We start from the raw sequence: 19,888 nt of genomic DNA on the forward strand, positions 1-19,888 counted from the left end.
TTTGGAATGAAAAGATAGATTGACTGTACAATTGGGGTATCTCATTTCTCTCACGTCTCATCCATAGCATCATCTCTGCCCCAGACCTCCCGTGCATCCAGCAGGTCCCGCTGACCGAAGAACTCGCCCACAATAGTGATAATCATATCAAGCAGAGCACGTGCTTGTTGCGCCAGGTCATCTCCATCCACTTGATTCACCTCAGCGGCTACTTCTGGAGCCGCTTTACTCTGTAGCTTGGCCTGTAGACGTGACTTCGCAGCCTCCAGCGCCGCGGACAGATCGGTGTCGTCGAGCAGGCCGGCGTCCGCCTGATCCACAGATGCCCCTAGGGCCTCTTTGCTCGGGGTCTCAACTGGAACCGCCTCCTCCGTCTGAGCCTCCTCTCCATCTCCTGCTTCCGAATCAGAAGCGTCACTCTCCTCCGCAGATCGCTTGGACTCCGTCTCCTGCATCCTATGCAGAATCTTCACAGCTCGTTTGCCAAGGTCGCGTAACTCTCCCACTTGATTCGTAGCCAGCTCTCCGACCTCGCGACATTTCCCCAATAGCGCCCAGGCCCAAGCGCCAAGTCGTCGAATGCGATCGGCGTCCCCGGCCCGTACGTTTTCACCCAATCCTCGGGCCAGTATGCTCAGCACCCTCAGTATACTATCCAAGTCCATGCACGCCAGCTGCACCATTCGCGGCTCTACTGTGAGCAGCAAGCGCCGCCATTCCTTGCGTGCAGCTGTGTTGCGATCTGGCAGGCTAATGGGATGAGCGTCGTCAAGGGCCGCGATAGCGGTCGCTGGGGGCGTACAACGCAAGGTCGATCGGAGGAGGAGGAACCGGTGTCGGAGGAGGTTATAGTATGACACCTGCGCGTCGGGAAATCGTTGATCAGTGGCGGCGACCGACTCCTTATCGGCCTCCACGGGCGCGACGTAAGCCTCGTCCTCGAAGAACCCAGCCGGGAACTTGTGTAGCTCCGGCGCGTCTGCATCACTCTGCGTATCCGCCTCCAATCTTTCAGTGCCTATTCTCGCGATCGGCGCGATAAACAGCGAGGGCAAGGAGTTTGCTTCAGACCTAGAAGTTCAACATATCACAGTCAGATCCGTGTTCGCAACATCAAGAGGGGAGGCTAAGGGACACGCAGTGAAATTTAGCAGATGATAAACATCAGCCTGAGGGGGAAAGAAAAGACTCACCGGACCATGCGTAGATACTCCAGTCCGTCATCTGCAGGTCCGTAGAACAGCTCATCACCGCCGTCGTCTAGCCCCGGGAAGGCGCTCTTCTGGCCGTAGATAGGGTTGTTCCGAGGCCGGTCGTGGGACGACATAGAGGGTAGGGTATCGCTTCCATCCTCGTTCGAGATACGGAGCCGTTTAGGAGATGGAGCAGACATGGATGCTTTGCGCTTGTCGGGCATCTTGGGACGGAGGCGTTGCAAGAGGAAAAGTTGGGGAGAGCTTGGGCCTGAGGCGCTTATCATTGATCTCGATAAGAGGCTTATCAGCATATTTGGAGTAATCAAAGTCCGACTGGTAAGTTTCGATGGCCGAGGCGTAGGATGGATGGGAATAATTGGCAAAATGACGGGCATAGAGGATACATTTCGTTTGTAATTGCGTGCTTGATGGGAATGTTTTTGAGTAGATAGGCTCGTTGGTCAGTGAGGAAGGAGGATCTGCCTTATCTCTGAATAGTTCAGATTCAAAGCCTTCTGTTCTCAGGGTAAAAAGAAAAGAGGGACTGTTGGAAGGAGTTGGTAAATCACTGCAAGACGGGGGACTGGCCCCGCTAGCTTCACAAACATCAGAGATCTGAGAATTATGTCAAGTAAATGCACCAGACGTTAGGCAGCTAACATCGAACCCCGAATATCCAGATGAGGGCGTTGGGTGCGTGTTGTGTTTTGTTGGTCTTCGATTTCGTGTCAAGCGCCTATGGAGGGTAGTTGAGCACCAAGCTACCGACAACGTATGCATATACAACCCTATACAACCTTGAGGAGCTACAAGACTGGGGAGCTGACTGTACGAGAAAATATTTTCGGATGAATGTTGCGAAATGTTCGCGAAATTCATTAGAAAACTTTGAGCCGGTCAGAATATACAATAGACGGGGAAAATTGCCTCACCCCCTGGTTTCATCAACATCCTTCACAGAAAGGTGGACGGAAGAGGGTGGGTATAGCTTCAGCAGGAGGCAGTTGTAGATTGTAGTTGGGGCTGCGGGTGGAGTCGGCGGGACAAGCCCGCAGCGACCCGCCGCTAAGGCGGGCGGCTATCCATTAGTTAGCTAACGCCCGACCCGCTGCACGTAGTCATCCGGAGATCGGCTCCGATCTACTTCCTATTATAAAACAACCTTGAACGAGGATAAGTATGAAATAAACACCTCTCATCTTAGCCGGCGAGTGCGCGAAGGAATAGTCTAGCCAGTTAACCCTGCATCCAGCGAGTTCGCGTTCGATTTCTATAATAACGGCTTTCTGAGGGGCCAGGTCGTGCCCGGTAGGGTGGTTCTGGCGTAGTTTGTACGGCCAGGCTGCAGGCGCAAAACCTCCACGGATTTACAGCGTGTTTCCTCAGATGGCACCAAAAGTGGATTCTTGGAACGAACCTGATTAATCTATATCGATTTATAAGGCGTTTAGTAGACATTTGAGGGCAACTGGCGCCGGTTAAAGTGGGTGATTGCATCCTCAACATGGCCATGGCTGCCGACCATCGGTTGAAACCTGACGATCAAGAAAATAACAACAGGAGGTGGGAAAGTACCTGGAGGAGTGGTGGTGGTGGTGGTGGTGGTGGTGGAGAGATCACTCCTAATCAATAAGTTGTCTTCGTCCCATTCGAAGCCAATTGAAGCTCGCGATCGGGGCATTAGGGCACCGGTATGGCAGATTTTCTTGCAAACAGGGCAAACTTAGGCCATCAGAATGTCAACAGACGCCCTTGGTTTCTGAAAAAAAGGAAAGGAGACAGAAGGATAGTTCATTTAGTGACTACGCCCTTCTCCATTCGAACCCGACAGTGGTTGGTTAAAGTGAGTATCACGACGTCGACTTAAATATGCCCTCCAACTGGCAGAGTAAACAATGGGACATCCAAGAAGGAGCAAAACTATTTCAAGACGTGAGAGAGGCAGATGGCGCAATCATCACCAATATCCTAGTCCTTCCTGGTTTGGAGTCTATCAGAAGATTTGAAACGCGATAGGCCTGGTGTTAACGTAGGTGTGGTTCTCAAGCAACAATGAAAATGTAATTTATAGTGGGCCAAAATGATGGTTGCAGCATCAACATGGGTTTCACTCTTGCCCGACAAATGAGCATGAGAGGATAGAAGGAGCGTATAAGAGTGTGACAAGAGCAAAGACAAATATCTCAAGGAATGAAGCAGAAGTTTAGAAATATTCTATACATTGTCTTCCTTTTTGTTGATTGATTTTTAAGTTATTCCGAATTAAGGTACATCGGTGATGGGGTTCCACATGTGCGTGGCCACAGAGTTTAGGGGACTGGAGGAGCAACTGGAGAAGCAGTAACAGGGCTAAACTTATTTGAAGATGTAACAGGAAGAAATAAGTCACCCAATCATTGTATTCCTTTTTCTTCAATAAGATTCTATCTACACAATGAGCCAATCATGGCCGCAGGCGCTGCGGGTCACGCGGGAACAGCGATGCCAGACGCACATTAGGCAGACCCAGGAAGAACATCACAATACGGTTCATACCCAGACCACCACCAGCGTGTGGAGGACAGCCTTGGCGGAAAGCATTCAGGTAGTCCTCAAAGCCTTCCTGGGTTGGGTCAAGGCCCTTAGTGCGCATAGACTCCTCCAGCTCCTTGATATCGTTGATACGCTGAGCACCCGACATAATCTCCTCACCACGCATGAAGAAGTCATACGAGTTGGAGAACCGGCTGTCCTTGGGATCGGCCTTGGTATAGAAGGGACGCACCGCCATAGGGAACTTGTCCAGCACGTAGAAATCAGTGTCGTACTTCTCACGGATGATATGGCCAAGCTGCTTCTCCATCGCGGTGGAAAAGTCATTCTCGAAGCGCTCCTGCTCGGACATGTCGACACCAGCCTCCTTCAGAAGTGCAACACCGTCCATATAGTTTAGGCGCAGGGCCTTGCCATCCTTAGGCAGCTTGAAGTCGCCAGCCTTGGGATACGACTTCTGGATGGTAGCGATCTGAGCAGCGTAGCGCTCCTTAAGCTGGGTGAGGATGAAGACCAGGAGGTCCTCGGCAAAGTCCAGGACCTCATGATAGTGGTGGTGGAAGGTCTTCTCGAAATCGAGACCGGCGAACTGCGAGTGACGTTAGCGGGGGACTTCCTCCCTTCATCTCCGCCTGATAATCATACCTCAGTCAAGTGGCGGTGGGTGTTGCTGTCCTCCGCACGGAATACAGGGGCGATCTCAAAGACGTTCTCCATATCACCAGCAATGCACATCTGCTTGTACAGTTGGGGACTCTGGGCAAGGTAGGCATTGCGCTTGAAGTACTTGACCTCGAAGACATTGCTACCACCCTCAGTAGCGGCTCCAACCAGCTTGGGGGTGAAAATCCACCGAGAGCCGCTCTTGATCATGTATTCGGCAAACAACTCAGCAACACCACTGGAGATCCACGTAATGGCCTGGCTGGTCTCCGTCTGCAGGTCGAGGACACGGTTGTCGAGACGGGTCTTGAGGGTAACAATGGGAGCACCTTCAGCGTCGACTTGGCCCTCCTCGGCCTCTGTTGGGGGAGGACGCTCGGCATCTTTGACCTGCATGGGCAGCATCTGCGCAGCCTCAGAGATCATGTACACCTTGCGGATGTGGAGCTCCAGATGGCTGATGGTCGCGGACGAGATAGGAATCTCGGGCTTCTTCACGATACCAGTAATCTGCACGATGGAGTTGACGTTCAATCCACCGGTATACTTGATCATCTGGCGTGAGATGGGCTCGGCGGCAGCAATGACGGCCTGAACCTTCTGTCCCTGCTGGCGCAGCATCAAGAACGCCAGCTTGGCGCTCTGCACACGCGCATTGTCAACACGCGCCACAACAGTGACCTCCTTCTCATGATATTCCTCTGAAAGCTCGCTGAATCGGGTGGTAGGAATGACTTCCTCGGTTTCGGGAATCGGGCCGTACAGGTCCTTAGCGGTGTCATTGGCCTCGGCGGCGGCGGCCTGGGCCTTCTCCTGAGCTGCGCGGGCAGCAGCCTTCTCAGCCTTAGCCTTTTCCTTGGCTGCTTTCTTCAGCGCATTCTTGCTGGCGTTCTTGGAATCGCCTTCCGCGGGCGCGGCGGACGCTGGTGTCTCCTCGGGCTTGGGACGGGTGGGCAATTCGGTGTCCGCCATGATGCTGATGTGAATATTATCAGACGAAAATCGCGACCGAAAGCTGGAGTGAAGCCTTCTTACCTCAATGATGCTCTGGAATGGTAAGCTCGGCGGTTGACACTTTGTCTTGACTCACCCCGCCGTGCAAGCTGCCCTAAACCCTAAGAGGGGGACATCATGTGATCCGCATTATCTCAAAATTGGTGCCTGAGAAGTCAGGCCTCAAAAAAGTAACCAACTACGAATGATGTACGGAGTAAACAATGCTAATAAACTCGCTGCAAAATAAGGAACCTCACAGACAAATAAACACAGTACAAGCGCCGTGTTTATGCTTCCACCGGTTGCATCAATATGTGCCTGCTGAAGCGATTTACAAGATCGTCTAATCTATTAGCCAGTCCACTTGGACGTTTTCAGCGCCCACTGCACCGCCTGCTGAACATCATCCGCGATAGTATGTGGAGTCCAGGCGGGCTCTCCACCACTATATACACCAGTTCGCACCAAAATGGACTGCCAGCTGCTGCCAGTCTCGCTGCGGTAGGAGTTTGCACCCCGAATGTCTGACTCGGGGTTGTCTCCAATCATGTAGACCCGCTGCAAAGGAGGTAGATCTGCCGCGCCACCGAAAGCCTTGGCTCGATTCCGAAGCAGCTGTCGCTCGGCAAACTCGTAGGTGGGCTGGTAAGGCTTGCCGATCACGGTTTTCTTCAGTTCAATACCTTTGCTGGGACCACCTGTCGTCGCGGCCCAGACACCTTCCAGTGCCTCTCGGAACCCGCCCTGGCCAAGACGTGGCAAGGGATAGGCAGCCGCCCACCACAGGTCGGGATTGGAGAAATATAGATGGGGTTGTCCATCCTGCTGGTAACCGTGATTGGGGAGGTCGGCCCGGCCGTTCTTTTCTGATAAAGTACCGAAGTGCCCATTTGAGGAAAGCAAGATATCCAGAATCACCTGTGTATCAAGGGCCCAATCGCGAGGATCATTAAACACGAAGACAGCGTCGATCTTGAGGCCTTTAGTAGGGTCGGCCGGGTCCAGCGGCTTGGGAAGCGGTCGTGCAAATGTCTTATAGTATTCTGTGAAGTTCTTCGAGAAGGGCCAGACGGAGGGGTTGGCCATGAAAATATCTCCTGGAGTCACGACGTTCTTAAAACCGTATCTAGATGTGTGTATGAGCAAAAGGCTGCCATGGATATGTATCGGAAGATGTTCAACGTACTGTTCCGCCACGCGCCGACAACTATCGCCATCACCTCCAGCCACCAACACACACTTATGCTCGAGCGCACCCACCTCATCCACACCTTTTACCAGCTCTGCAAAAGGCGAGTGGCTCTGGATAATGACAGATGGATCCAGTGGGACATTCAGCTTTTCACTGATCTCGGCGACGCGTTCCATCTCGTGTTTACCGCCGCCGTTTGTGAGGAGAATGAATGGAATACCCTGCTCCTTCAAGAGAGCCAAGGAGTCGGCAGCACCGGGGATGGGTTTTGAGGATCGGAGGAGGACTCCATCAATGCTAGAGCAAAGTGTTAGACCGGAGACATGAGGAGTTGGCCGTGAGCATACATTGCTGTCACTCACTCAAAGGCAAAAGCAAAGTTCGGTATCCGGGTGGTGGTGGTCTGGATAGCTCGACGGCCCGAGCTGCACCGGACCGGCACTCTCTGAAGCAGGCTGAGTGACCGCCACACTGATTGAGGTCTCATTCTGTCGCGTTGAGGGAGAGCAGGAGGGCTTGGAAGCGGCCAGCGGGGGAGGTGATATCATCCCCGACGCACTTCCGCACCTGCCCCACTTGCCTGCGCTTTCCCCCGATTCGCCGTTCGCCGCTTCCTCCCGCTTGGCCGGTCAAGATAGACACCCTATCCAAAATGATCATGTCGTGCTATATCCCGGCTCCTTCTCTTCTCTTGTGAAGCCTCCCTATTCTTGTCTTGCCTTGCCTGCCCCTCCCAGCCTCAAGTGAAAGCACCAGCACCGCCCCGAGATGATATGATCAAACCCGGGCTCATATATCATGCAGACTATGCATAGCCCTCATCTCCCCACGGAGGTTCTCATTTGCATCGCTGAATGGCTGTCGTGTGACCCTCCCTATGACCCTACACTCAATCCCTTCGGAGTAAGACAGAGGCACTTCTACAGGTTTTGCCTGGTTTCTCGCCAGTGGTACTCAGTTGGTATCTCTTACCTGTACAGCTTTCCCCAGCTGTGGGAAGGGAACCGATTTGTACAATTCACCAATACCGTGAGCCCACCGCTTGGCCTTCCAAAAAGCAAAGTGGACCTGGGAACAATGGTGAAGGTCCTTCATTTGGGAGGTCTCGTCCATCAAAGTTCAAACAGCCAGACTGCGCGGCTACTGGGTCGGCTCAAGAAAGGCTTGACCAAATTTGTTGCTCCGCAAACTGGTCTTGCGCAAGTGTCTCCAAGAATATCTGATCACAGGTGCCGACTGACAATTTGACTAGCGTCAATGGGCTTGCGGCAATTTCAAAATGCCGAGAACTCAGGCACCTCGATTTGAGACTCGTCCGCGGTCGCTCAATCGACTTTCCACGCATCAAAAAGGCTGTTAGCAATCTTCAACAGCTTCGGAGTCTCTTTCTGCCTGCTACTATGGAAATGACCCCGACCGATTCCTCTGCTGGAGAGTGGCCACCGAGGCTCTCGTACATGACTGTTGGAGGATATTTTAATCCTGAGCTCATGCCAACATTCAACTGGCCACCTAACATTAGCAAATTACAACTCAGATACTGTACCGAGTTGGATACACCAGTCCTCAAGAACATCTTCTCCAATGAGCAACTTCGCACCAGCCTTAAGGGCCTCATCTTGAACAACACCAACTGGGAAATGTTCTCCGAGGAAGAATCAGACGTGCTGTACTCCTTGCCGAACTTGGATTATTTGAAAATGCCCCTGGATTTTATGAAGTATCTTATGATACTTCCTGTTCGTCACGAAAGGCAACCGCTCCCCCTCCGGACGCTGGAGCTGACGCAGCGATACTTTCGAGATGATTTGAATTTCAACTTTTCAGAGGAGCTTCTCAAGGCGCTGAGCAACAATCTTCGCAACCTCTGGGCTCTGGGTATTGGTGAAAGTTCCCTCGATGACATCAAAGATTCTTACAAAAGGATCGATGATGAGATCTGGAAACATGTGGAGACGAGCTCTGATGACGAGTTTGACAAGCTCGGTATCGAGGATGTGGGCATCTACACGATCGATGATGACACTGGTTGCGGAGACCGAACGTTGGTTGCTCCAGTGAATGATTTCAATATTTAGTTTCATTAGCAAGATACCCCTATCAGCGTTGCTGCATACTTTGTCAAAGCCAGAAACTCGCCAGCCCGCCTCTCGAGCCTTCTCCCTTCAGATAACTGCTCATGTTCTTCAACATGAGTCGCAAAATAATTTGCCACAGCTTGCCATGGCTCGTAGAGAGATGATAAGCCTCCTTAGTTTATATCAATCTCCATCAATCCCCATGCCACTAGAGGACGTGACCCCAATATCATCCCCCAGCCAGCGATCAGTGGTTTCTTAATAATGATATGGGGTCAATTGGGATCCTCTTCCTGTCGCAGTCAGCGTGTACAACTCTCGGCAGCACCCGGAACCTATATCAAGTTTGGTAGCCTTTCACCCAAGTGTGGCCAGACGGTCTGAACTGAATGGAGGAGATAAGAAATGGGGTCAAAGAACCGTAGCCTCCAGCTACCAACCAAGGTGATTACCCTGATCGCAATATTCCTCAAGAGCACTTTGAAAATATCGGAACGTCAACGCTTCTTCCACAGCTTTTGCTTGGCGCCCTGGCAGTGGGACTCGGCCCGCATCGCACGCCGAGACCTAAACCCAGAACTTTGAACAGACATCCAACTTTCGCACCTACTTTACGCTATGAGTCCTCCTGTTATTAATAATAAGCTCAAGGCTAAGGTCGAAGAGCAGAAAAAGCGCACAAAAAAGGAAGAAGAGCGTTAAGTCAACCTTAGATCCACGGTCAGGCACCTACAGCTTCTGGATATAAATAGCGTTCAAATTCTGGCCAGCCAAATAAAAAGACTGCTCTTACATTTACATGTTTCGCCAAGGGAAGGTCTCAAGTGATTTAACATCCAACAACTTTTCGTATTGATAGAGATAACCAACATATTAAGATTGTTTATTACTTCAGTGAAGAATATCCTGCTACCTATTTGGGCTAACATGCACGAAACGCATCAGATTAGATGCGATTTCCTGGTCGACTTTGATCACCCCACCTGTCCAGCACTCTGCCCGGTAAGATCCCCCCAAGGCGCTGCGGTTTGTCTCGGTGTCACCGAGCTGGAAAAGTTGAGCAACCAATTGGAGATTACACCGTGATAGAAATACTCTGTGTATTCGCAATCACTCAAACATGTTTTAAGGCTTGATGTCACAAATGTAACTTCTTGTTTCTTCTAAGTGCACCAGGAAATATTCTCTAAGAACAGATGCAGTGCTAGTGAATATATGATCATAGTGCTTGTCATGCATTGATCGATCTATTTGACACTCAAGCACAGCAGAAAGAAAGTAAAAGACAAACTGGCTCGACAGCAGACAGACACAGTCCTCCAAAATTTTTAGCAGTCATCATGGGACTCGTCACAACCAGCAAAATAAGAAAAACGTCGCCCTGGAAGCTTAAAAAATGGCAGGCACTAATGAACATCAACAGGGGGTGGCAGTAGAAGAGTGTTGTGGGTGTGAGTGGGACCAAGTAAATCCTCATGTCTACTACAATTTGATATAAATAGCGGAAAAAGAAAAAGGGAAATAGGTTTAACAAGACATTAAGTAACAGATGCAATCACCGCAGCAGCAACACCCTCCTCTTCTGCCCGTACAGTGATCTTAGTTGTGACGCCAGTCTTGCTGGAGTACGCCATCTTGATTAGGGAGGCGACACGGCCACCAGACACGGTCTTACCGTACAGCTTCAGGGTGTGGGTGCTGTTGTTGAGAGCGACATCTGTGCCCTCCAGGGGCTGGAGGGAGAGGGCAGAGATGAGTTGCTCAGTGGCATCTGGAAAGGTTAGTATTTTGAGTAAAATAGGGTCCTTGGAGTATACGGATTCAAAACATACCGGCAATGCCCTTCATGTTGCCTAGTTGCAGGGTCTCACTCTCTTCCTCGCCGTTGGCACCGGTTTGCTCCCAGACATGGTCAAAGCTGCCGGCGAAGGTGGGGATGACATAGTCACTGCCGGTGAGCTCGAGGTCTTCCACCTGGTACTCGTCATCATAGCCACCATCCTCCGGATCGCCAGTCGTAGGGTCGATCTCCTTGCTGGTGAACTTGAGAATGTTGGTAAAGGAGGCGACGGGGACGCTGTGCTCGCCACCCAGCTTCTTAAATGCCACGTAGACAACACCAGGCTCATTGGGCGAAAGCCTAGGGGCGGGAATGATGAAATCGTCCTCCAGCACATCTTCCTCTGATGGTGTGGCGATCACAGTCACGTTCTCAAGAATGGTATCGGGCAGAGTGTTCTTGATATCATATTGCACGACAATGTTGTCCTTGAAGATGTGCTTGACAGCAGTGACGACGTACTCAGTCTCGCTCTCGGAGAGCTCAACAGGCACGGAGGACTTGAGCAAGGCACCGTACTCCTCGATATCGGGGTGCTGCATGAGCTGCTCGGCGTATTTTTGGGTAGCGGCAGCAGTGGCAGCCTCGGCGACACCGTTGGACTTGCCCTTGGGAGGACCTGTGGAGGGGGCCTTGAGGGTGGGTGTGGCCGTGGTGAGCTTCTTGGTCCGCTCCTCGGCCAAGGCTTGCTCGTGGGAGACAACGGGGACAGATGAAACATCGAATGCAGCGGCAAATGTCTGCTTGTCGTTCGAGGTGACGTACATGACGAGCTGGTGCTCAAAGGTGGAGAGAGAGTACATCGAGTCTATGTATGTCAGTAAAAGAGTGTGCAGCGTGTTGATAAAAAAATCTTACCATTCTTGATGAATGCAGACGCGGTCTCATCTTCGGCGCTCATCAGACGCAGGTTAAGGGCAGCACGATCCCGAACCTCATCATCGGTGTCATCAACACACCGGGTGAGCAGAACCTGCACACTAGACTTGACTTCGGGGTCCTTCTGGCCAACACCAAACTTGGCCAGCGCAGTGACAGCGGCGGCACGGACAATAGCGTTCTCCAGAACCACACGGTTGTAGATGTACCGGATATACTTGGTAGGGTGCGAGGTCTTGGGGCCCTCAACACCGAGCAAGTGCAGAACACGGACGGAGAGCTTGGTGAATTCGCAATCCTCGATGAACTCGCAGAGGTGGGCGAGAGCATCCTCCTTGCTTTCGGGAACGAACTTGATCAGGTCAAACATGCTCTCAACAACAGTGCGCTTGAACTCGTAACCGCCCTCATCGCGCAGGATGCTGCTCAGGAAAGTCAGCATACCAGCCTGCTTGCTGGGGAACTTCAGGCACAATGTGCGGATAGCCTCGACAATGGTAATCTTGAACTCGTCGGTGATATCGGCCATAAAGCCAGAGATCTGCTTCATCAGGCGGTCGACGCTCGCCTCGTTTCCTGTCTTGAGCAGGGTAGTGATAGCGAATGTGGCAATGGAACGGTTGGAGTTAGAGATAAGCGACTCGATGTCGGGGTTGCACACGTTGACGACATGGGGCTTAAATGAAGCGAAGTTGTGAAGGATGCGAATTGCGGCGAACTTGGTGATAGCGCGTGGAGAGGACAGGAACAGCTGGAGGACGTGAACGGCCTGCTGGGCCTCGGCGTCGGTGACATCCCGCACGTCGCAAATGGCCTTGGCAGCCTCGAAGTTGACCATTTCGTGCTTGTGACGGAGCCAGCCATCCAGCATCTGCATCATGGGTTTCCGGAGACCAGGGTCTTCCTCCGCCAACTTGGCCGCGAGGCGCACCAGTAGCACCAAAGCTGCCGGGCTCTTCACCATACCAGCAGCACCGTATTGTTGCACCATCTTGACTAATGACATGCGGTCGTGAGAGCGCATCTGGTATAGGAGACCAATTGCATGATACTGAGTCATGAAATTCGACTGGGAGATGGCGTGAGCTTGGGACCCAGACGAGAAGCCTAGGAAACCAGTGGATTGCTTCGATGACGAGGCTGCCTCCTGGGTTTCGCTCTGCCACCTCCGAACGACGTCGCGCGCGATAGGAAGGAGGTGATAAGAAGAGACCAAAGCAGCAGAGGAAACCGAGGGAGTCTTGTCGACAATGGCCGTCTTGATCAATCGCTCGATACCCTGGACCGTCGAGGCATCGATGATGCGGCATAGGGCTCGAATAGCATTAGCCCGGTACAGAACGTCACTTCCGACCGCAGTGTCCTTCATGATGATACTCGTCGACATGATCACATCTTCTGCAGTGTTGGCCAACTCCTTTAAAATGAGATACACCATCTGTCGCAAGGACGGGTCCTTGTTCTGGAACAGCTTGGAGATGCCGAAGAAGAGGGTGGTGGCTTCGTTCGTGGGGAATTGCTCTCCGGTGAACAGGAGGACCGCGATCTTGGTCAGAAGCGTACGGCATGTTCGCGGCGAGATTGGTGAGGAATTGAATAGTCGAGCTGGACGATTGGTCTTGTCAGCACCGGGCAATGGGAGGTTGTGGAGGTGAGGCGCATGGCCAGGGGCACTGTGCGGGTGGCCTACCATCTTGGAACACGGAGGTCCGATCAAGCTTGATCATGACCTGATCCGCATCTTCGTCTTTCTTCATGTAACTCATTTTGCCCAGGTGCTGGGATTGCGCCAGCCGAGTATGTTCGCGATCTCCTTAGGTTTGTCGGGCGGGTGTGCAATTGGGGGAGGAGGTAGGACACAGTAGCAGCAGGGGAGAGCGGTGTAGGCAGCTACTGCATTCGCATAGTTGACCCCCAAGCAGAACAGAGAGAGCGAGGTGACGAGGAAAATTAACCGGAGAAGAGGTGGTGATGACTCTCGACCTCGAGCTCCACGGCACTGTTTATGGAGTTAAGTTGAAGGTGGCCTTCCGTGTGTTTGGCAGCCACTTGTGGCGCCCTGACCAAACACTGCAAACAGGTGGCATCATGCATTGCGGCGCTGCCTTCTTCCCCTCTGTGTCAATAAATACTCTTCCACACCTCAAGTCCGAAGTGATTAGCTGATCATTTTTGGCTTCAATACATCATGGAGGTTGAAGTCAATCCCAACGAGGATACCGAATGGTACGTCTACTCCTCGCTCGTTGCATATATCCATGCGTCCCCACATGCTTGGAGCTATTTCACAGGCACAAGCTTGCTAACACAATGATTCCTCTAGGAATGATATCCTTCGCCAACATGGAGTCATCCCAGAGAAACCGAAAGATCCCGAACCTTTGATCCAGGAGGCCCTGATCGAGGCCGAGCGCAAGGCGTACGCGAACCGACTGGAGGACAAAGACCTGGACGAGCTGGATGCGCTCGAGGACGAAGAGGACGAGGAATTCCTCCAGCAATACCGGTCAGTCTACTAATTACAAAAGGAAAATCAAATCAAATGAAAGCTGACCTTCAACTTACCAGCCAAAAACGCGTTGCCGAGCTCTCCACCCTCCAACAAACCAGCCTGTTCAACCAGGTCTATCCCCTTCAAAAAGTAGACTATGCCCGCGAAGTGACCGAAGCCTCGAATAGCGCCTTTGTGCTCGTCAACCTGACCTCTCAGGGTGGCAACGTCGAGTCGCGTGTGTTGACCGAGCTCTGGCGCCAATTAGCTGCGAAGTTCGGCGACATCAAGTTCTGCGAGATCCGTGCCGACATGTGCATTGAGGGATACCCCGAGAGAAATACCCCAACCATTCTGGTCTACAAGGACACCGAGATCAAGAGGCAGCTCGTCACACTACGGGAATTGAACGGTCCCCGAACTAAGGTGGAAGACCTAGAACGCCTGCTCATTGATCTCGGGGCGCTGAAAGAGAGTGATGTTCGTCTCAAGAAGCGCTCTGACTCTGATGATGACCGCGGCAAGGACGACGAGCTCAATGTTGAGGACTATGATGACGACTGGGATTAACTGTTCTGCGCTATCAAACGACTACGGCCGAAAACTTCATGATTTTGCGACTTGTGTATATTATGATTTGCCCGAATGATTCTCCACCGAGGAACGGGAAGGAGGCAAATACAAACAAAACCCGAAGGACCTGGATAGTATTCTACAAGGTTCATTTCAGGCCAAAATCACAGCCACGAGTAGTAATATGCTGCTATTTTCTTGCGCGGTTGATCTAGGCAGGAAGGGCATGTAAATATGGAATCGATTACTCGTAGGTATAGATATTGTCCTGAAGTTTATGATTCAAATTCGTAGTGAGGAAAGTAGCATGTATTCACTTTGAGTCCTGTTTGAGGAAAATCAAAAGCCCAATTGAAATCATATATCTAGCCATAAGTGTTTAAATTATTCCCCGATAAACCAATGTAGAGATCCTAATCGACCACAGTCAGGTCAAGACATCGTAGTCCCACTATTACTCGCTCCGGCGCCATATTACTCCAAATTTGGGTTCATAACAAGAACCTGCAAAAGAAAAAAAACGGTAAAAGAGCATTGTATCATCAATTCGGAGGCGTAGACGGTCATCGCCGAAGAATGCATCCTAGATCAGCTCATCGCGATCCGCCACACTCTCCACAATTGCCTTGAGGACCTGGCTCTCCATGAAGGCAGGACCCAGTCCATCACACTGAGCCATCCCCTTAAGCCGCTCAGTGACGTCGCCGATATCCACTTGCCCGCGCTTGAAAAGCTCGTGGGCCTGAATAAGGTCCCACGTTGCGCCAGCATCAAGAAGCTTTTCGCCAGTGATAGAGCACACTGTGACGCGGTGTTGGCCCTGGACACTTGGGCCCGGAGGACCGGCAGCTTCGGGGGCTAAGTTCGAGTAGAAGTCTGTGGGGGAGTAATTCATCGGCCCTGTGATGATTGGCGCGGGGGGCTCTTTGGCGCCGTTCAGGGAGTGCGACGTTGCGCGAAGAATCTCGTTCTCGGTGGCGTATTTGGCAAGCTCGCGCTTGAGGCGCTCATTGTCGGCTTGGAGGGTGGAGGATGTTTGTTCGAGGTTGGTGACTTTGTCTTCAAGATCTTTCACATGGCGCTCTTTTCGCTCGCGGAATGCTCGTTGGCTAGAAATGTACCCATGTTAGTTTGTTCCATTTTAGGGACGCGAACGTATCTCTCATAACAACGGCTGGATAGGAAAGCCGTAAGTAGCACATGGGGCAATGGGACATCACGTACGCTGCCCGATTCTGAGCCTTGCGCTTGCTTTGCGCCGGTGTCGCTGATTCCTTTTCCTCGCTGCTACACCGCTCGGTCGGGTCGGCGGAATGGTGATCATCGCCATCAATAGATCCCGGGTCCGGCTTAGTGCTATTGTACACATCATTGCTCGACACCGAGTGCTTGGTGAACGAGTCAGGGGGCGAATGCGGCGGTGGGACCAAGGACGACGAGGGGTCGAGGCGGAAAGCAGGGTCGAAGCCTGGAAAATATTGGCCATAGGCGCCGTTCTACAGTCGGTGTTAGAAACATAGCCTTTGGGGATACCTATAGATGGGGAGCGACCGTACCAAGGCGAACGGGTCACGGAGAGCATCGTCGGATTGTGCCTGTGGCTGTTGATCGGGGGTTGGCAGCCCGTATAGCGTCGAGTAGGGCCGGGATTGGTGAGGGGCGTAGTTAGTGTAGTCCATCACGGTACACTGCGACGGACAGAAGGCGAGGCCTGAGTCTGTCGGAAAGTTCAGATGGAGAGAGAGGACAGGGTTGGGGCTGCTCTCTCAATGTATGGTCCCCAGTGTGCTTTCGAACTCGGAGAGTTCTGACCGATTGCCCACGGTGTGGCTCGGGCGCCCCGAACTAAGAACGACTATTTGCTTACGATACCGGATGGGTCAACCCAGATTCACCTAAAAATAACGTCTCTTCCACCATAGTCAAATCTATTTTGCTTATACAGAAGTCAACTATATTCCCTCTCGATCGCACTATTATTATCTCATGTACCATCTGACGATGTAGAGATCAGCCTGGACATCAAAGGGCCAGAACGGGGGGTGATGTATTCGATGATCTCACCGAAATTTAAGTTCATTGGCCACCTACCAGACCACGAGAATGATCGGAAAGTACGGAGGAAGAAGCAAAGTTCATATTAGATGTTGAAATCGACAGTAACTGTCAAGGTCTGATCGGGAACTGCCGGATAATAAACTTGGCAAAGATTCGGTGCAGTGTTGCCCTTCCCAGGCCTTTCGAGGGACGTCTGTAAAAGCGAGAACAAGAAAAGCAGAAGCAGGTTGAACAATTGAACATGCAGTTGGGAAGAGAGCAATGGGCTAGTAACATAAGAACACGATGCAAATCGACGCAATACCACCCCGGAAGCGACCCTAGCCAGTTTCCATCGCCAATCACCATACGCAAGTAGCCCTCTCCGAGCGGGCAGACATCCATCCGTAGGCCGAATTCACGCAAGAGCAGCGAGGCAAGAATCCGTGACCTGCGAATAAAGACCCGAAGAAAGCCAACCCCGAAGAACCGTCTCCACACACACACCAACATCCGATCGGCAAAGCCGGTCGTCCCCTCGTCCCCATACGGCGTCGATATGCAACAGATAAGAAACAAAATTCCAAAAGCAAAGGGGACAAAGGGAAAAAACACTGAACAGTCATGGGGAATAGGGGGAACAATGATGGGGGGTGTAACGCATGCGAACATGCGGTTTCCAGGATGTCCAGTACCAGCGACCAAGGGCAAGGAAACATAATGTTCATATGTCCAGATAGACGCCGTCATTTGCATCTCTCCTGAAAGTCTTGCCTTTCCAGTTGCGAGGTTCATTTGAGTTGAGAAGATACCAGAGTCGCAAAGGGTCGAAAAGGTCAAGACCCAAGAATAGCCACCATATCAAAGCGTTTCGAGACTGAGAGATCGGTCGTATCCCGCAAGGAAGGCAGGGATAACAATCCGAAATGAGAAATAACAGTAGTCAAAGGTAGTCGGCAGCTCGGCGCAAAAGACTGACCATAACAAATAGACCAAGTCTTCGCGAGGTGAAAGGGCGAGCAGACGAACAACAGTGGACAGATCGAAACGGCCGAGGTCGAGATTGGTTCGAAATCGGGATAGAAGGGCGGGTAGAGATGATTGCAGAATGAATGGAGAGATCCAAGGAGACAACAGAAATCCGAGAGAGTCATGTGTAGGATGATAGTGTCCACGGCGATGGTGACAATGGGATTCCGGGTGTCTTCGGTTGAGAAAGAGGGTGTGAAGCATGCAGGAGACAAGAAGAGGGGGTAAGAAATCAAATAAAATCAAATCCGTCGATCCCAGGTCTCGCTGCAAGTGCTACACGATTAGTACCATTGAGCCTCTGTTCCATCATCCCGCTTCGAACGGCCACCAGAAGGTCCATAACCTAAAGCAGCCCCCTTCGAGGCAGAACGCAGCCTAACGTCGAAGACTATACGATTAGTCAGATTCAGAACTGAAGGGTCCTCCACGCCAGCGTCACAAAAAAAACACCAAACGCGAGAGTAAAAAAAAAAGGGGTTCCCTACTCGGAACCAGGTTTCAAGTACTCACATCCTGTCACTCCCTCCCACGGCACGGTTGGTATCCGGGGTGTTGTCCAGGGCTCCACGGTCGATGACCTTGCGGCGCTGGCCAGAGATTGCACCGGGCTTAGCGGCCGCACCGCTGGCGCCAATGGGGGCAGCGGCACCCTGGCGGCGTACTGCCTCTTCGTCCTTGTCCTTCTTGGTAGCGTCCACGATCATGGCAGCATTCTTCTGGTACTTGTAAACAGTCCAGTCGAAGACGTAGTCGTACTGGAAGGACTCGCGGACAAAGAGATCACGGAAGATCTTGCGTAGGTAGGAGTAGTCAGGCTTGTCATCGAAGCGGAGTGAGCGGGTGTAGTTCAGGTAAATAGCGAACTCATTGGGGAATCCACGGCAGAGCACCTCGGTAGGTGTAGTCATCTTCTTCTCCATGATGCGGTCATACTTCTGCTTCTTGGTAGCAGCCTTCAAGCCCTGCCAGGGCAGAGAGCCACGGCAGAAGTAGAGCATCACGTAACCCAGGGACTCCATGTCATCACGGCGAGACTGCTCAACACCCAAGTGAGTGTTGATACTAGCGTAACGGGCAGTACCCGTGAGGTTCTTGTTCTCGCGGTACGGGATGTGAAAGTGGGTCTTGGGGTCGCGGTACTTCTTGGCCAGACCAAAATCAATCACATTGACCTGGTTGCCCCGCTTGCCAATGCCCATCAGGAAGTTGTCGGGCTTGATATCACGGTGAATGAACGACTTGGCGTGAATGTATTCAATGCGGGAGATGAGTTGATCGGCGAGAAGAAGGACAGTCTTCAGAGAGAACTTGCGGTTGCAGAAGTTGAACAGATCCTCGAGACTGGGGCCTAGAAGGTCGATAACCATGGCGTTGTAGTCGCACTCAGTGCCGAACCAGCGGACGAAGGGGATACCGACACCGCCGGCGAGAGACTTGTAGACGCGAGCCTCATACTCGAGTTGGGGGTGCTTGGCTTTGACGCTCTCGAGCTTGATGGCGATCTCCTCGCCGGAAATGATGTTGGTGCCTATATCATTGTCAGCCATGTAATATGGCCGATGAATTATCAATTCACATACCAAGGTAGATGTCACCAAAAGAGCCACTTCCGATCTTGCGGCCGATACGGTACTTGTTACCAACACGCAAATCCTGTGTATGATGTCAGCAAAAAACGCAGGTCTCGGATAGCGTGCTTGGGGGGAGGGCTCCAAAACGACAGCAGGGCCCCGATTCCAAAGTCCAAGACAATATTCACAGAAGGATATCGGGGGCCGGCAGGGAAGACAGGCGAAGAGGATGGAGACTGACCATGGTAGTCATCTTGGTTGGATTAGGATGGCACAGCAGCTGGCCGTGCAAATGCCTAGAGAACTGATATATCGCGGTCAGAAAAGTCGGCCAGGAAGATAGCACAGAAACGGGGTATGTGAGGTGAAGAGAAGAGATAGCTGCTGAAGCGTGGTAGTTTGCAAAGGCAACTCGGAATCGAAGAGGGGGTGTAAGACCTGAGCCTCAGGCCATCGGCGAGGCTGGCCGGGCTATCACATTTGGCCACCCGCAGTTGCCCCCGTAGGCAACATGAAACAAGTTGCCCCGGTAAAGGAAGCAAGGGAAGTGCATATGAATAGCAAGGAAGGAGGCAGCAAGACCCCAGAATTCCGAGCGTCAGACGAGACGAAGGCACTTACCTGGAAGCAGACGATAAGAGGGTGGAGGGACGGAGATTGTCCAATGCCGACCGTAGAGCAGCCGACCGGAGATTCGAGAGATGAAGGTTGTGAAAGTTGAGGGATCGGACAAGGCCGAAAAGAATTCACGGTAGAAAACAATTGAGAGACCAGAAAAATCGTAGAAATACCAAGGACGAAGCCTTGA

The 19,888-nt window shown here is 52.0% G+C and overlaps 9 protein-coding genes across 9 annotated transcripts; 3 read left to right on the forward strand and 6 right to left on the reverse strand.

Moving 5' to 3' along the window:
- Nucleotides 1–50: 50 nt before the first annotated feature.
- Nucleotides 51–1,417, reverse strand: N7482_000631 (SIP1 domain-containing protein; the record flags this gene model as incomplete). The annotated part of the gene is made up of 2 exons (XM_056682756.1): nt 51–1,071; nt 1,194–1,417. The coding sequence occupies 2 exons, from the start codon at nt 1,415–1,417 to the stop codon at nt 51–53; spliced, it is 1,245 nt and encodes a 414-aa protein (XP_056546362.1).
- A 2,222-nt stretch (nt 1,418–3,639) lies between these two features.
- dps1 (putative aspartyl-tRNA synthetase Dps1) lies at nt 3,640–5,363 on the reverse strand (the record flags this gene model as incomplete). The annotated part of the gene is made up of 2 exons (XM_056682757.1): nt 3,640–4,317; nt 4,374–5,363. The coding sequence occupies 2 exons, from the start codon at nt 5,361–5,363 to the stop codon at nt 3,640–3,642; spliced, it is 1,668 nt and encodes a 555-aa protein (XP_056546363.1).
- Nucleotides 5,364–5,738: 375 nt separating this feature from the next.
- On the reverse strand, nt 5,739–7,066 carry N7482_000633 (putative HAD superfamily hydrolase; the record flags this gene model as incomplete). Its single annotated transcript, XM_056682758.1, has 3 exons — nt 5,739–6,513; nt 6,574–6,876; nt 6,942–7,066. The coding sequence occupies 3 exons, from the start codon at nt 7,064–7,066 to the stop codon at nt 5,739–5,741; spliced, it is 1,203 nt and encodes a 400-aa protein (XP_056546364.1).
- Nucleotides 7,067–7,386: 320 nt separating this feature from the next.
- N7482_000634 (F-box domain protein) lies at nt 7,387–8,657 on the forward strand (the record flags this gene model as incomplete). Its single annotated transcript, XM_056682759.1, has 3 exons — nt 7,387–7,482; nt 7,528–7,784; nt 7,832–8,657. The coding sequence occupies 3 exons, from the start codon at nt 7,387–7,389 to the stop codon at nt 8,655–8,657; spliced, it is 1,179 nt and encodes a 392-aa protein (XP_056546365.1).
- Nucleotides 8,658–10,195: 1,538 nt separating this feature from the next.
- Nucleotides 10,196–13,069, reverse strand: N7482_000635 (coatomer subunit gamma; the record flags this gene model as incomplete). The annotated part of the gene is made up of 3 exons (XM_056682760.1): nt 10,196–10,428; nt 10,490–11,305; nt 11,356–13,069. 3 exons carry the CDS (start codon nt 13,067–13,069, stop codon nt 10,196–10,198), a joined length of 2,763 nt encoding a protein of 920 aa, XP_056546366.1.
- A 495-nt stretch (nt 13,070–13,564) lies between these two features.
- On the forward strand, nt 13,565–14,437 carry N7482_000636 (phosducin family protein; the record flags this gene model as incomplete). Its single annotated transcript, XM_056682761.1, has 3 exons — nt 13,565–13,602; nt 13,700–13,882; nt 13,945–14,437. The coding sequence occupies 3 exons, from the start codon at nt 13,565–13,567 to the stop codon at nt 14,435–14,437; spliced, it is 714 nt and encodes a 237-aa protein (XP_056546367.1).
- A 586-nt stretch (nt 14,438–15,023) lies between these two features.
- Nucleotides 15,024–16,119, reverse strand: rsmA (putative bZIP transcription factor (Fcr3); the record flags this gene model as incomplete). Its single annotated transcript, XM_056682762.1, has 3 exons — nt 15,024–15,549; nt 15,665–15,936; nt 15,997–16,119. 3 exons carry the CDS (start codon nt 16,117–16,119, stop codon nt 15,024–15,026), a joined length of 921 nt encoding a protein of 306 aa, XP_056546368.1.
- Nucleotides 16,120–17,656: 1,537 nt separating this feature from the next.
- N7482_000638 (uncharacterized protein) lies at nt 17,657–17,888 on the forward strand (the record flags this gene model as incomplete). Its single annotated transcript, XM_056682763.1, has 2 exons — nt 17,657–17,730; nt 17,768–17,888. The coding sequence occupies 2 exons, from the start codon at nt 17,657–17,659 to the stop codon at nt 17,886–17,888; spliced, it is 195 nt and encodes a 64-aa protein (XP_056546369.1).
- Nucleotides 17,885–19,333, reverse strand: N7482_000639 (casein kinase 1 family protein; the record flags this gene model as incomplete). Its single annotated transcript, XM_056682764.1, has 4 exons — nt 17,885–17,897; nt 18,020–19,037; nt 19,090–19,162; nt 19,322–19,333. The coding sequence occupies 4 exons, from the start codon at nt 19,331–19,333 to the stop codon at nt 17,885–17,887; spliced, it is 1,116 nt and encodes a 371-aa protein (XP_056546370.1).
- Between the last annotated feature and the right edge of the window lie 555 nt (nt 19,334–19,888).

Source organism: Penicillium canariense (assembly GCF_028826845.1).
Source record: "Penicillium canariense strain IBT 26290 chromosome Unknown utg000001l_segment0_segment0, whole genome shotgun sequence".
In the NCBI taxonomy this organism is placed as follows: domain Eukaryota; kingdom Fungi; phylum Ascomycota; class Eurotiomycetes; order Eurotiales; family Aspergillaceae; genus Penicillium; species Penicillium canariense.